Source organism: Chinchilla lanigera, unplaced genomic scaffold (assembly GCF_000276665.1).
Source record: "Chinchilla lanigera isolate Chin_1 unplaced genomic scaffold, ChiLan1.0 scaffold00034, whole genome shotgun sequence".
In the NCBI taxonomy this organism is placed as follows: domain Eukaryota; kingdom Metazoa; phylum Chordata; class Mammalia; order Rodentia; family Chinchillidae; genus Chinchilla; species Chinchilla lanigera.
Genome location: NW_004955435.1, coordinates 11,916,343 through 11,933,153, shown reverse-complemented (window position 1 = coordinate 11,933,153; position 16,811 = coordinate 11,916,343). Strand labels below are relative to the sequence as shown.

Here is a 16,811-nt window from a genome sequence, read left to right as displayed (position 1 = left end):
TCTCCCCTCCGCCCCGCTCCGCTCCGGACTTCCTCGCCGGCCGCCTGCTGCGGGACCATGCTGCGCTGGCTGCGGGGCTTCGCGCTGCCCCGGGCCGCCTGCCAGGATGCGGAGCCGCCCACGCGCTACGAGACCCTCTTCCGGGCGCTGGACCGCAACGGGGACGGCGTGGTGGACATCGGCGAGCTGCAGCAGGGGCTCCAAACCCTGGGCATCCCGCTGGGCCAGGACGCCGAGGAGGTGGGTGCCGCGGCGCAGGGAGGCGCGGGCCTCGGAGCCCCGAGGCCGGAGGGAGGGCGGCGGCCGGCTGCGCCGGGAAGGAGGCGCGGAGCTCCCAGCCCGCGAGGGTTCGGACTGGACTGGATCCCGGAGGCTGCGGGTGTTTTTCCAGTTCAAATTAGTGAACCGTCTGGCGGTGGGCGCTGTTAAAAATTTGAAACCCTGTCCCGCAACGCAACACTGCCTTTATCGTGCCTTGGCAAGCATTTAATGTATTTTTTTTAAAGCGGTCAGATTTAAGTGCGTTCCAAGTTCTGTAAAAGATACACTTTGTATCTCTTTGAAGTTGCTTTGTTTCACAGCTCAAATCGTTTACTGTTTCAAAACTGTTTGAAAACCAATAGTTCTTGTTGAGGAGAAATGGCGACATGCCACTATTTAAGGCGTTTTTGGCCGGGCTTGCTAGCGCACGCCTGTAATGCCAGCACTGGGGGAGGCTGAGGCGGGAGGATCGCAGTGAGTTCGAGGCCACCCTGGGCTACATAAGCGAGTTTAACCCCAGCCTGAACTACACTGTGAGATCCTGTCTCAAAACAAACAAACAAAAACACCAGAAAAACTAAACAAGAAAAAAAGACATTCTTCAGTTGATGACCTACATACACAGATTAATCTGAAAGGTGGACCTGTTGCTGAGTAATTTCACTTTCTCTGAGTCATTTTAATTGTGTCCCATATCATCCCCCTTAGCAGGGTGGGGAAACACTAGTGTTTGGACCGCCTCCAGCACTACTGAAGCACCAGAGGACAGCTGTGGCATGCTCTACCCAGAGGGAAAGTGGATTGGGTTACTATGAGGGCCAACAACCGCTCTGTAGTTACACATTTAAACTCCTCTGTCCATTTTTTAGTATTATAGGCCTCTTCACTTTCCTATGCTTAAATCAGGTTTGATGAGGTTTTTGAGAGGCGGGGAAATGCCCATTTTGCCCATGATTCACAGACTTTGTAAAAGTTCTGGCTGTATCTTTAGGGCGATTCTGTATTTTACTTCTGATCTGTCTGCTTTTGACCCACTTCGATTGGTTCGTCTTTTTTGTTCACACCCGGCAGACTTTGGGATTTTTTTGCTTGGGTGTCTTTTTATTTTCTATCACTGATTTCTGTTATTTCTTCCACTTTGGATTTACTCAGCTGGTAAATTTTTCTGACTTTTTGAATCAAATACGTAGCTCATTAATGTGGAGATATAATATCCCTTTAATAATTTCTTTAGCACATCTCACAAATATTGGCGGGAATTATTTAATTTTGTTTTTTAGTTTCAGGTATTTTCTAATTTACAATATAATTTCATCTTTGACTCAAAAATATTTGAGTGTGCTTTAAATTCTCTAATATATGTTTTTTTTAAATATGAATGAAATAGACAAACTTCTGGCAAAGTTATCAATTAAGAAAAAAGAGAAAGCAAATAAAAGTAGGGATTTAAAAAGCCTTTAATTTAACAAGATTTATAATATAAATTGTATAAAATGGTTGTAGGTAAACACACAAAATAGGATGGCATATATTTGTCACTGTAATATAGGTATATATTTGTACTATACATAAATTCTTTCATACATATATTCTTTTATGTGTTTGTACAAAATATATTTTATTTATACATGTAATATCACTCTCTGTACTCATGGCCAGGCATTATTCAACATTCCCAGGATTCTTTTTTTTTTGCTTTTTATTGAGGTAGGGTCTCGCTGTACAGTTCAGGCTGGCCTTGAGCACACTTTGTAGCCCAGGCTGGCCTTGAACTCTCAAGGATCCTCCTGCTGCAGCCTCCCAAGTGCTGGGATTACAGGCGTGTGCCACCATGCTGGCCTCTGGATTATTTCTTTTAACTGGCACACCCTTCTGTAAAAGATTAGTGATAGTTGTTTCTGAATGGTATAGGAGTTAGAATTACTTTTCTACTTTTTCCTTTACATTTTTTGTATTCTTTCAATTTAGAAAAATGCATGCACATTATTATATGAGTAGGGACATAGTTATTGATATTTTGGATAAATATCACCTCCCCTGTAGTGTGCCTTTCTGGGCTACCCTCTAAAGAAGAACTGACTACAAGCTACTATATCGGGTTAAATAACCCTTAGTTATTGCAGGCTGATCAGGCCCGCAATCTCCCAAGCGAGTGGATGGCAAAGGCTTAAATAAATGAGACAGTGGCAATGATTTCAGGGCTCTGGGAGGGACTAACTCTCTTACAGCTTCAGTATTCTCTGAGTTTAGCCAAAGACTTCTCTGGGCCGCCCGTACTTATTTGGTTTACAAACAAAGGAGGAGATACTCAAGAAAAGGCTGGCATCTGGGCAGGATTTTCCCAAGTAATACATTATGTTAATTTAGGAGAACTCTGTTATCTCCAGGAAGGCCTTCACAGCAGGAGTGAGATGCCTGCAGCTGCAGTCTCCTTGTAGTTAATTGGGGGGGCAGACAAGGTGCCTAAGCTTCAGACAACTCACAAATAAACACAGAAAGCCAACTGGTTAATATTCAATCCAGCTCAGAGCCACTTTGTAGTGGTCCCCCACACTACTATGTGTAGCCCCATTGTCTTTTATGTCACTACTGTTATTACTTTCAAATGGTATTATTTTAATTTGACTATTATGCTCTCCACTAAGATCATGCCTCTTGAGGATGAGGATCCCATCTTATACATCAAATCAAAGTAATACAGAAAGATTTAAGGCTATGATTTGAAATTCCTCAGCAAGGCAGTGGTTTATTTTATAATAATTTTAAAAGGGCGGAATTTAATTTTAAATCAGATTGTTAGTGTTTCTAGCATAGCTAGGTTCAGATAGCCAAAATACGTTGCATAATCCCTAGACATGCTGGATAAAATAAGAAGCGTCTATTTGCATGCATAACTAAATTTGTTAAAAAAAAAGGAAAATTCAGCCAGACTGCCTGAGTTTATATTTTGATTGTGTTACTTCTACTAGTTAGTTTTCCTTGGGCAATCTTCTTACCCTCTCTGGCCTCAGTTTCCTCATCTGTGACAGAGGTAACAATAAAACTCCGCACACAAAGTGTTATTTATTGTGAAGAATAAATGAATTAAGATATGCAAGTGCTTATAATAACACCTGGTACCTAATAAACATTCAAAAACTACTAACCTTCAAAACATCTAGCCCTGCTACTACATTCACTAGTGAAAGGAGGGTGTTAGTCTCTTTCTATGATTGTGGCCTTGTCAGCTTCTCTTTTCAATTCTGCCACTTTTTCTTTTTTCTCTTTTTGAGGCTCTACTACTGGTGTCTTCAAAGTTGGCATTGTTACATCTTCCTGGTGGAAATTGCTCCTTTAATCATTATACATTTTTGCCTGCCCTTGTAGGCAGAGTTCTGCTTTGGCTGCCTAGTGCTAGTACTAGGGTGTGCCTGGCCATTGGTTGGAGAAGCACAGGGCATGACTTGGCATGAGCTGTAGTGGGTCAAAGGTTTAAGGTGTGGCAGGGGTAGGCCATCCGTCAACTCTGCTTCCTTCTGCAGCCAGGTTTTATGCGGGCTGAGCTGAGCCGCTTAACTTCCTGACCACCATTGAAAGGAAGTGTGTTGGACAGATTGCTTCTTACGTAGCTTCATGAAAGAACCACTCCATGGTTCTTGGCCTCTCTTACAAAGGGAGGTCTTTGGTATGAACTACAGACCCTGTTGCTGTAGTTGGTGGTGACTAGTGCTCATTTCCTTCCTTGACTGTTGTCAACCTTGAAGCTATAATCTCTGTGGGTCTTTGTGACTCACTTCATTCTTGAGGGGTCTCAGCTTCCCAGGCTGACACTGCTGTATGTGCTCATTCGTCGGCCTAACTGTTGAAGGGAGAATCAGGCTGCATCCATGTGGGTCACTTCAGTTCCATCCATACCAGTCTCTCTCCATTGTGGCCTCCTACTGATTGTGTCAGTTTACATCTACTGAGATAGTGACTTCTTGTCTGATCATTCCAGGACACAAGGAGTTCAAAATGCCAACTGTAGCTCAAAGTTCAGTGGGACACTTGCTTGTTCCCTAACAAGAGTATATCCTATTTGGGGACCAGAAACTAACCCTGCAGAGCTGAGATTTGGGAACAGGAGGCAAAAAGTCCTCCAGTGGGCCATTGGGAGTGACAGTAAGTGAGGCCACTCCTGCTTCCACCTCTTGGTTGATGGACTGTCATTCTTCGATTGGGGCACCTCGTGGAGCCATGTAGAACGCTCCTTAGTGCATATGTGCATGCGGAAGGTGGCATGGCCTCTTTGTCAAATACTGTCTCTAGTAAGTTGTTCAGCTGTGCTTTTCTTTAGACCATTCCCGAATTCTGCGAGATTGGCTGCTTAGGCTGTGGTTTGAATTTGTGTGTTAGAAAGTTAGCTCCCCATTGTTTTTGTTAATGGTATTTGCAGAGGGGGGCCTGTGGAAGCAATTAGGATTTATTTGGTCGTTAAGTTGGGGCTCCCCTCTTTCAGCAGTGAGTGGCTTTCTAGCAAGAAGACTGTTGCTTACTCTGTCTTGCCATGTGATGTCCTCCTTCATGTTAGGATGCAACAAGAAGGTCCAGATGCTGAGCAGATACTGACACCATGCTTTTCGATTTCCCAGACTCCAGAATCACAAGCCAAATAAACTTTTATGCTTTATCAGTTACTAGGTCTTAGATATTTTGTTATAAGCACAGAGAATGGACTACGACATGTGGTACTATGTGATGTGGCCAATGACTTTCTTGGCTATTGGCCAACTTCCCCAGCTTATTTACTGTGAGCTGAACAGGCTATGTACCATGGTACCAGGACCCATGTTCTCACCTCAGGCCATTTTCCTTCTGTACAAAGGAAGGGGATCTTCACTGTGAAGATTTTCCTGCTCTTTTTAAATACATGTTGGTATAATGTAACAGCTGTGTGGTTTAACTTTAGACCTACATATTCAGCTGACCTTTCAGTAATCAGGTTCCAGATTTTTCCTCCTCAAACTAAGCTGTTTGCCACGTTTTCATAGGGACCACGCTTACTGTGTCTTAGGTGAGCTTTAGAATCGTAGATGGCATAGGACCTTGAGCTGAGAAAATTACTGTTATGGGCTGAATATTTATACCCCGTTCCTATGTTGAAATGCTAACTCTTGGTGTAGTGTTATAAGGAAATGGAACTTTGGTGGGTGATTAGGTGAGAGGATAGATAAAAGGGATTTTAGCCCTACTATGAGACCGCAGAGAGTTCCTTCGTCTCTCTCACCAAGTGAAGACACAGCGAGAAGAACCAAAAAGTGGGCCCTCATCAAATACTGAATCTGACAGTACACTGATGTAGGACTTCAACTTCGAGAACTGTGACAAATAAATGGTTGTTGGTGTAAGACAGTATGTATTTATAGTAGCCCAGTGAGGTCTCTTCTCACACATCTCCAGCTTCTCTGGCAGGAAGTTCATTCATATAGACAGAAATTGAGTTTTTTAAAAAAGAAGACACATTTGTACAATGTTAAGATGTAGAAGATCTTTTTCTTTTGGTAAGTAAGAAGTTTTTTGAATGATACCTTGTTTTGTTTGGCTCTTTACTATGAAAAGCGAGAGATGAATATACAAATGGGTAATGACTGGACTATAAGTAAAATTATAACTTTGACCCATAACCTGCAGCAACTAGGCCCTTATCTACCGTAAACAGACCAGGAATCCAGCCTGCTATGTTAAGCTTCTAGTAAGTTAGATTGCTATCTCTCGTGACAATCCAGGAGCGTAGGCAGTAACTTCTTTACAATCAGACTCAAATGACCAGGACTTGATTAATAAAATAAAGACTCCTGATATTCACACTGACAGGTTCTGTAAGTTTTGAGTTCACTTCAAATTTAGGACCAATCAAAGCAAGCACAATGTGCAGCCTCAGTCAAACAGAATGCTTGCTTTGTAATTAGCATACAGCTTCCCCAGGCAGACACCCTCGGTTCTAGGCACATCTGAAAGCTCCGTTTTCCTACTGTACAGTTTCCCAGTATTCTGCCCACCATTAAACCTGTCAAAACACAAGTGACAGTGGCTGACTACCTTGCTGTAGTAACTTTTCATGATAGCCTTTGCTTTTCTTGTTTGGTTGGTTTTCACTTACTTCCACAGAGGGATATACAAGAAAATTCAAAAGAGAGATCTTAGTCTCTTGTATTTTTGCTAAATTGAAGTCATTTGGTGATTGTAACTGCATGAGAAAAGTTGCAAAAATACATGTTTTTTTTTTAAATTAAACTTTTAAAAGATAAGGTCAGGGGAGATTTTCTAATTTGGGGAATTTAAAGGAAAAACACTATGTTAGACAGTTCAGTCTTATGCTAAGCCAAGTGTTTGACTTCCATCTTGTGGTTTATAAGTATATGTCAAGAAATTTAGGGTGTGATTAATTAGCACTAAAAATGTTGTGTTTTGTAGAAATAATTATTTTTCTAACTGAAAGTGTAACATAAGATCTGGAGTCTTTTGCAGTAGAATACTTTTATTACGGATTTGTGCCATGAATTTATCTGGCCTTCAGGTAGTCTTACAGGAAAACATCCAATCTGCTTGAAGGATATATATAATTAATGTAGTACAGTTGCCCATGATGACAATAAAATATCTGTATTTTTTTTTTGTAGAAAATTTTTACAACTGGAGACGTCAACAAAGATGGGAAGCTAGATTTTGAAGAATTTATGAAGTACCTTAAAGACCATGAGAAAAAAATGAAATTGGCATTTAAGAGTTTGGACAAAAATAATGATGGTGTGTGTTTTTCTTTTGTTCCTCAACATCTATGAAGAAGCACTTCTCATGCTTCTAAGAGTCTAAAATGATGTATATTTTGTCTTTTTTTGTAGATGGTAATTATTACTCGTGTTATTATATATTTTAGCAATGTAATTTTTATGTGGAGTTCATACTTTTTCGTGAAGAAAACCGATAGATAACTTTGTCTACTATAACTAAGAGTAATTATAAAATGTTAACTACAGAACATTATGCTGGTTTGACTTAAAACTATGGGTTAAAAATAAGTATGTTTTCTTGCCCTCTCAGAAGTGGTCTTTATTTTGTTCAAATATAGGCACGTATTGTATATGCTAACATTTTTAAACTTTCAAAATATTTTACATTAGATAATTACATTACATTAGATAATTGAAAAAATTACTTTGGAGAACATAGTCTCTGATTCTGAAAATTAGAAAAAAAATAGCATGTACCCATTTGAGGATGTACTTTCTGGTTGGGCTTATGGCTTCTGCGGAGTAATTGCTTCGAGTTAAGAGTCCCAGGTATGTAGGGTCAAAACCCTGAAGGTTATAGTAGGAGTAATGGAAGAGTCAAGAAGCCCCTGTCTTCAGAGGCAACCTTTGATAGAAAGAACGAATTGTATTAAAATTATAACAGCCTCAAACCTCTTCCCTCCTTGTGAAGATTCAGAGTCATTCTATTTACAGTTTGTTATTCAAGAAACAAGGTGAACAGGTAGGTTGAGAGCAAATACATGGGACTTACCTCACCAGGACAGTGTGTAAAAATTGGGCATGGCTGGTTCCAACAAAACTTCACTTATGAAGACAACAGGCATTATTTGGCTTTAGAATTACAGTTTTGCAGCTCCTGGTTTATAATGAACATAAACTTCAGTTAAATTCAAACAAACAGCTAAACCCTTTGAATGGTTCTGTTGATGATTCAGGTCTATGGCTGTTAGCCGGGAAGAGCTGGTTGTACTATTGGAACTTTTGTGGCCTGTAATAAACTGTACATTGTATGTTTCTAAGTCTAGTCTTAGTCCTGTCTTCAAGCAGAATTCACTTCTTTTCATCAACTTTTCTTCCTCCTTGGGAATGTTGGTCCCAACCTGGACCCTCAGTAGTTCAGTTGCAGGGATCATACAGTTAGGACAGCAGATAATTGGGAGATAAACCTAGCTGAGGATCAACTGCCAGATAATTAGTGGCTGTCTTAGTTACTTTTCTCGTTGCTGAAACAAAATACCTGACACCCAGAGTTAAAGGAGGAAAGGTTTATTTAGCTCACAGTTTGTAGAGGTTTTAATCCATAATCCAGTGGCTCCATGGCCGGGTGGCATGTGGCAGAGGGGCAACCGTTCGTGGTGGTGGAAGACAGTAAAAGCAACAAGAGAGTGAAAGACAAATCTCTTTCCCTCCCGTATATTATATGCAGGCTACCCGCCCTAGAATGGGTGTAGCACTCACACCTTTAATCCCAGCCTTGGACTATGAATCAGTCACAAACTCTAGATTCAGCCACCTCCAGAAATCTCATCCCCACCCCATGACCACATGAGGGTTTGGGGTACCATCCAGACACAAACCATGACAGTGGTTAATCATTTGAATATGTAAGTTGTTTATTTCAGAAAGTTCTAAGTGAAATAAAGATGAAATTTTAACGAGACATTGGTAGTAAATGTCAGCAATGTCCCTGTAATTTACTTTTCTGTATATTTTGAAAGAATTTATTTTTATCAGACTTCCTTAAAGCAAAGCATATCTAGTTGATCTTCATTATTTGTGGACTCTGTGGATTTGCTGCTTACTTGCTAAAATTTAACATTGAAAATTACCCTAAAATGTATACTGACAATGCTTTCTCAGTCATTCATGGACCTGCACAAGGCAGTGAAACATCAGTGCAGTATGCACACTCCTAGCTGAAGGAGAATATGGTGACAATTTGCCTTCTTAGTTTAGCTTTCAGAATGTAAACGAGTATCCTTGTGGAGGTCTCTTTCCATGCCATGTTTTTTGTTGTTGTTTTGTTTGCATTTTGTACTTCCTTTGGGAGGATAACTTTGCTTTTTAAAATGTTCTGTCTAGTGCTTCTAAATACCAGGAGGCAATGGTGCAGGGAAAATATGTGCGTTAGATAAGTTTGCCAGATTCAGTGTTCGTGAATCAACAGTGTGGGTTAAAGGAGGTGTCTTTAAACAGACGCGCACGTGAGACAAGTTCAGGTACTAATCTGTTGATGAAAATGTGATGGGAAGCTTGCAGGAACTTCACTGCGTGTTCCCTGTAAGAGCAGTGGTTCAGGTATTTGCTAATTAAGTGTTTGCAGTGGCTTTGTGAAGCCCATGACTGCTTTGAATACGAAGAATTGCTGGGGATTTAGCTCAGCGGCACAGCACCTGCCTGGCAAGCGCAAGGTCATGAGTTCAATTCCCAGTATCAGAAAAAAACGAAGAATTGAGTGTACATCTTTAAGAGTATGGTTGTAAAGAGGAACATTCAGAGTGGTGTTTGAAGAATTTTACTGCTACAGTTGGTTCCTCCAGCTGTCCTCAAGGTATCCAGATTCTCATGATGTTTTCCTTTCCACAGGATTGTCAGAATCCCGTCACTTCTTTAAGATCCCTTTCCTAGATGAAGTCATTCCCTTCGCCCTTCACTAACAGTATTTTATGTCTGCTTTTCCTGAGAAAAGCAGTTAGTCCTGCTTGGGCAGCTTTCTGTCATTCTGTTTTGCTTCATCCTAGTTCAGGTAGGCCAGTGTGAGCTGCGCCAGGGAAATGCAGAGTTGCTTACATCCATGGCTTATACTTTGTTTACCCTCTCTTCCTTCTGCTTGATCTCCTCTCCACAAGTGTGACCTGATTTCCCCAATACTAAACATTTTTCTCTTCCATTACCCTTCTCTCCTTCCTCTGTGTTTGCTGCCAGGTTTACCAAAGAAGAGTGGATGCTCTTTGGCCCCATTTCTTCATTTTCTACATTATGTGGAGTTCATACTTGTAGTGGAGAAAACCTACAGCCGTGCAACTTCACTCATAATGAACATCTAATCATTTATTAAAATCTAGAAATAGATACTTTTTAAATGAGTAGATCCTAGGTTAATTGAGTTCACCTCAGAGTCAGATGTTAATTTGAATCTCTGTTGTGCTTGGTTTGAGCCTCTCACCCACAAAGGCTACTGGAGCTCTTGGCCTCTTGTTCAGAGGAATATCAGTATTTATCTACAAGATTATTATCATTATTGAAATAAAGTATGCCTACTGGCTTATGTATTTATTAAGTTTTGCATACTGATGTTGCAGTATGTAGCTAAGCAAATTATAATTTTGGTTTAATTATTTCAAAGCTTTCTCTTAAATGAGTGATTTGAAATTCACATTTCCTAAGGTTCTTTTCAATGCGGAATTTATGCTGTTTTTATATTTTTAAAGGAAAGATTGAAGCTTCAGAGATTGTCCAGTCTCTCCAGATACTGGGTCTAACTATTTCTGAAAAACAAGCAGAGCTGATTCTTCAAAGGTAAGCTCTTCATCTTATTGACAATTGTTTTTGAGTTTGATATCCTGCCTTAGAGATACATGTTCATATGTGTGGCTCTAAAATTCCTCCCTGTACCTCACCATTCCTCATTGTATGCATCCATTGTCTCTCCCTTCCCTTTGTCCCTTTTCATTTTGTGTGTGCACATCCGGGTCTACAGTACATTAAGTCTCTGACTTACAGACGTTTGATGCATTGGTAGATGCGAACAAATTGCAGAAGTAGCCGGACATTGTCACAGCTGTGCTGCTGTGTGATTCCTGCACAGTGCGACGGTGTACAGCGGTACAGTGCTCAGTCAGAGCTCAGGATGTCTGGAAGCAGGAGGAAAAGCAGTGATGATGTGGAGGAAGCACAAAGTACATAGGTTGTTTGTTTGTGTAAATGTGTGTAAGACTCTCTTTATGAGACTTGGGAAAGCGTCTGACTTACGATGTTCTCCTTGCTTTGTAGAAATGGGGGCAGGAACTACTCTTTCTTGAAAAGCAGTGGTAGTGGACAGCAGTAATGAGTTAAATCCAGAGATAAGGAGCAAGAGTTTGGGTGTTGGTTTTTTCTCCTCATTTCTTTTCTAGTGCCTCACTTGAACTGGTTTCAAGATAAAGAGCCTAGCATATTGTTCAGGTTGTGTAACCTTGGGTGACTTGATGTGAGGGAAATTCCAAAGCTCTGCTAGCTAACAGAGAAATACTGATTTAAATTCATAGAACACAGAGATGCCTGTTTGATCATTACTGTCCAGGGTGTCCAGTCAGTTTTTAGTGAGTCAGACTCTTACAGGCCTAATGCTTTATTTCACAGAATAGAGGCATAACCCCTGAAGTCCAGGTACTTTTGAAAGGATGATTACATTATAGTACTGTTCTTGTGAATGTTTTCAGCTCTCACATTACTAAAAAAGTTTCTTCTTCATAGCTTTATTGTTAGGTTCATCTCCTTTTGTATCTGTATATTCCCTCACAGAAGTACTTCTCTCTTGTGGGAAAATACATTAGCATTTTCTTCCTTTCCATCTATTCTGAATTACTTTTATGAGAACCTTTCTAACAGAAAGGCTTTCCGTAGGAAATGAAAATCTAAAACAAGAAAAGAAAGTAGAATTTTGACCATGGGATACGGAGCATGTAAGATTCTACTTCTGAAGTCATGTTCACACAGGAAAGTGAGGGTTTTCCTATTGTTCTAGTGCCTATTCCCGTATTCCCTTAAGTGGCTTTAGGAATAATGCAGATTGTAAACAAGCTACAGAATAGATCAAGGTATATTTATTGGCTTGGGATGGTATAACAAAATTCTGTAGACTAATATACACATCTTAATGATTTACAGTTCAAAGAGGAAATCATAAATGGAAATTGAAGGATATTTGGGCTTGAGAACATTAAACTTGTGTAATATTTCTAAGGTGGTGCTTGAGGGGAATTTTATCATCTTAAATCTTTTATTAAAAATGAGTAAGGCTGAAAACTAATGGCCTAATAAGTTAAGGGAGAGAAACCAAAATAATCTCAAAGAAGGTAGAAGGAAGAGATAATAAAGACAGCAGTGGAACTAAGTGGCAAAATCACAGAAATAGGACCAAAAAAGCCAAAAGTTGGTTGTTGGAAAAGACAAACCTCTGGAGAGATTTTGGGAAAAGAGAAATGAGATGTGAATAAGTTATGTTTGTAAACAGATGCATTAGAAATTCTAAAAAGACTAAATGTTATGAATAGTTTTATGCCAATAAATTAGAAAATATATAAAATAGATGAATTTCTAGAAAAATGTAACTTGCTTAGTTGTATCAAGAAGTAACCAATAGTACCTAAACAAAGAGACTGCATCAATAATTAAAATTTTTCTCAGAATGAAACTTTAGTACCAGATAGTTTTAGAAAACTATCAAAGAACAGAACTAAGAGCATTTCCAAAGTGTAGAAATACATCATCCAATCTTTCCTGCAAGACCACTGCAACCGTAATGCCAAAAACAGACAAGTTAATGAAGGAGACGTATTATAGGTTGATACGATTTATGACATAAATGTAAAAACTTCAAGAAAATATTAGCAGATGGAATCAGCTGTATGTAAAAAATACACTTGTATGTAAACAATACATTTATATGAATAAGGTAAAATTTCACTAGATGATAGATATTAAAGACTCAGTTTGGAAAAGATATGCTTTTTCTCTAAGTTGCTGATAGAGATTTCATACCATTGAAAAGAACCTATGTGCTTCTTTTTTGTGGAACCTGTCAATTTTAGCCTCAAATTTATACCAAAGAGAAAAGATAGAAGAATAACTAAGATAACTAAGACATTCTTAAAGAACGGAGGAATTGGAAGTCTGCCCTCATAGATATTAAGATTTGTTACTAAGGTGCACTTAGGACAGTGGCATTGCTGTAGAAATAGATAAGTTGACAAGGGAAACATAATAGAGATACAGACCCACCCATATTTTGGATCTATCACATCAGAGAGGTAGCTTTGCAAAACTCTAGGAAAAGGAGAAGCTACAAAATAAATGGTGCTATGCACAAAACTGCAATTGGACACCTACTTAACACCTTACACAAACATCACCCTAACGTGAAAGTTAAAGTAGGTCACTGTTGAGGGGCTGAAAGGAGTGTCTTTATCTCAGAGTGAGAATTTATTTTTAAAACAATCCATAATGTGCCAAAAATGAAAAATAATGACAAATTCAGATAAACTCAGGTAAATTAAAATTATAGCATCTATAGTTGAACACCATAAATAAAGTGGAAAGACAGAAGGATTATTTGCCAACTTGTAACTTGAAGGTTTAGAGTCAGTTATATGAAGAACTGTGAGTAAGCAAAAGATGTACAACCCATTAAAAATGGACAAAAGACATGAAGCAGCATTTCATTCAGGAGGAAATGTGAATAGCAAATAAATATGGTAATGGGTGCTCAAAAGCATTAGCATTTGAGGAGAAGTGCAGTTCAAACATACAGTGAGACTATCTTACCTGAGAATTTTGGCAATACTAAGTGTTCCTTGGCCTTACACTACAAAATTTGAAATTCATTTATTCATTCAGTGTATATTTAGTCTGTGCCATGCACTCTTCTAGATGCTTTGTTTATATTAGTGAATGAAATAACAAAACTCCTTGCATTGTGGAGGATGATCTTGTGTGGGAGATTAACAGTTTGGGTCAGGTAATTAAAAGAGAAAATAGTGGTAAGAATACAGCGACAATTGTTGCAACCCAGAATGATATAAACCTACGTAATGACCAGGATTCTTATGCAGGGGTGGAATGTTAATACTATATAATTTATATATGCGGGTTGAAGTATAAAATAATACTTAGAAAACATAATAATAAATAGCTTAAGATTGCATTTCATTTACTGCTATCTTTATGAATAATTTCCACACAAATTGTAGAATAAAATTGAGACACCAAAATTTTTTTTTTGGAGACATTAATTAATTTAACAAATAAATTAGTACTTTATGTCCATTGGCTTAGGATGTGGTTGTACTGTAGTGAAAAAGATAGTCAAAATTATGGCACAATTCTTTGTTATTCTCAGGGGAAAAAATTGGATACAAATGGCTTTAATGCCAAACCTTATAAATCAAACAAAAACTTTTTGAGATAATAATGTGTTAATTTTAAAATTGAAGATGACATAGCAGGATTTCTTGTCTAGTTGATCGATTTGTGACAGTTGGATATTGGGTTTTCTCATTACAATTGTATTAGTGCTTATTTGATTTTTTTTCATATCCATTAGTATTTGTTTTATGTAGTTGAGTACACTGGTATTTGGTACATATGTATTTATAATTGTTATCTCTTCCTTTTGGGTTGTTCCCTTTACAAGGATATAGTGACCTTGTCTCTTTTAGTCAGTCTTGGCTTGAAATCCACTTTGTCTGTAAATAGAATAGCTGCCCCTGCTTTTTTCCAGGTTCTTGTTGCATATAGTATAGTTTTCCATCGTTTGACTTTCAGTCTATGCATTTCTTTTTGAATTAAATGTGTTTCTTGTATGCAGCATATTGTTGGATCTTACTTCATGATCCATTCTGCCAGTCTGTTTCTTCTGATTGGTGAATTGGGACCATTAACATTGATGGTTATAACTGATATGTATTGACTTATCTTTGTCATGTTATTTTTCTCTTGTTGTCTCCCTTTTACCCCCTCTATTTAATTGCTTCCTTGCCTGGTGGATTCATTCTGTTGGGCTTCATGAAGTGGTAATCCTTGTTATTTTTTTCTAGAATGTCTTTCAGAGCATTCTGGAGTACTGGTTTGGTAGTCATGAATTTCTTCAGGTGTTCTTTCTCATGGAATTATCTTATTTCTCCATCAGTTTTGAAAGATAGTTTTGCAGGTTTATCAGTCTGGGTTGGAAGTTGCTTTAGGGCTTGAAATGCTTCATTCCAAGGTCTGCTTGACTTGAAGGCTTGTGTTGAGAACTCAGCTGTGATTCTGACAGGCTTTCCTTTATAGGTGATTTGTTTCTTTTCTCTAATAGTTTTTAATATTCTGTTCTTATGTTGAATTGCTCAAATCTTGACTACTACATGCCGTGGTGTAGATTTTTTTTTTTATCATGGCTAATTGGAGTTCTATATACCTCACTTACTCTATGTCAAATTCTTTTTCCTTGTTTGGGAAGTTTTCTTCCATGACATCTGTGAATAGGTTTCTTAAGCCATTTGGGCTATCTCCTGCTTTTTCATATGTTACTCTTCTTTTCAACATCTAGAAGCTGCTGGATTGATTTCTCATGGTCCCTTGCTGTTTTTAAGAAATCCTTCTTTTCTTGCTTGCCAACTGCAATCTTGTTTTCTGTATCTGAAGTTTTGTCCTCACATTGGCTCATAGTGCTGCATATACTTTCAATGGAATTTTTCATCTCCTGGATATCTTTTTGAATCTGTTTCATGGATTCTGTTTCTTTCCTGTGTTGGGCCTTCATGGTTTCCATCATTTTCCTAAGCTCCTCTATTTTTTTTTAATCTCTGTCTGCTCTAGTGTTACTAAGCCTGTCTTTCATTATGGTCACCATCTCTGTAGTTATCTGAGAAATTATTTCTGATTTGATTTTTTTCTGGAGCCTCTTTCATCTGCTTTGTTACTTCTGCTGCTACCACTTCAGAGGGTCCAGGTGGGTAGCTTTCTGATTGTTGTACCTCATTGCCCCTGGGTTTGCCTTTGGTGAACTATAGGAGTTGCATCTTTTTTAAGTGTCTTCTCTTCCTTTTTTTTTTTTTTTTTTTTTTTTTTTTTTTTTTTTTTTTTTTTTTTTTTTTTTTTTTAGTTTTAATGTCTGAGTTGATGCTTGTAAATAGCCTATGGCCAGTACTTTATTGCTAGTATTTAGAACCCTTAGGAAATGACTGCTTCTCAGAGGTGTCTTTCAGGTGTTGCTGGGTTTTGGGTTTTAAGTCTGTTGCAAGATCTTACCTCTTCAGTTTATTGGTCATAAGAAGTTGACCAAGAAGTTGCCTACTTGGCCCAGCCCCTGGTTTTTTGGCACCAGCCCATAGTATTTTCTTTGACCTTTGAGCAGTCTCAGTCTTGGTATACCATGAAAAATAACTGATTAGAGCAATTATGTTTCCTTGGCTAAAGTGGTGCAATCAGCAATAACAATAGCATCAAACACAGCCTAGAAAATGACAAACTGAGGTCAATATTAGTTTGCCACTTTTAACATGACATAGATTTATGGTTATATAACAAAATGAACCAGAAAATTATGTGCAGCAAATAAGCCCTCAATGTGACAATTTTACCCTGAGAGCGGAAAATTTAAATGGTGTTAGGACAAAAAAGTAGAAAAATAGAACAGAAAGAGATTAGAAGCAAGGCTGGTGAACAAAAGAAGATCATGTAAACTTTGGGAAACTGGTGAAGAAGATGAGGGAAAGAGAGAAGAAAGAAATAAAAACAAGAACAGTATAGCACAACAACAAAACTAGAAATATGTTCACATTCATATAAAAACAAGAAAAGAAACATCCAAAAAAAGAAAAGAGAAAAAATATTAGAAAAGGAGAAAAAAGAAAGAAGAAAAGAAAAATAAAGTCCACTTCAAGGAGAGTCTCTGCTGTTACTGGTAGACAGTGTGGGCAGAGAGAGTCTAGATCCAGGTTGATTAATACCAGCGAGCCTGCTGCAGCTTTATGGCAGGGTAATGGATAGTCTCAGTGAACGTACACCTTTAGTTTCATTGAAGTTCAGGCTGGTTTCTGG

The 16,811-nt window shown here is 38.5% G+C and overlaps 1 protein-coding gene across 2 annotated transcripts in view; it reads left to right on the top strand.

The window, feature by feature from the left end:
* Slc25a24 (solute carrier family 25 (mitochondrial carrier; phosphate carrier), member 24) overlaps positions 1-16,811 on the top strand; it is a 37,679-nt gene continuing 20,868 nt past the window's right edge. For both annotated transcript variants that reach the window (XM_005388827.2, XM_013516545.1), the window contains exons 1-3: positions 1-240; positions 6,900-7,026; positions 10,463-10,550. In XM_005388827.2, the coding sequence (XP_005388884.1) occupies positions 58-240; positions 6,900-7,026; positions 10,463-10,550 (398 nt within the window). In that variant the 5' untranslated portion in view covers positions 1-57. The remainder of the gene's footprint in view (positions 241-6,899; positions 7,027-10,462; positions 10,551-16,811) is intronic.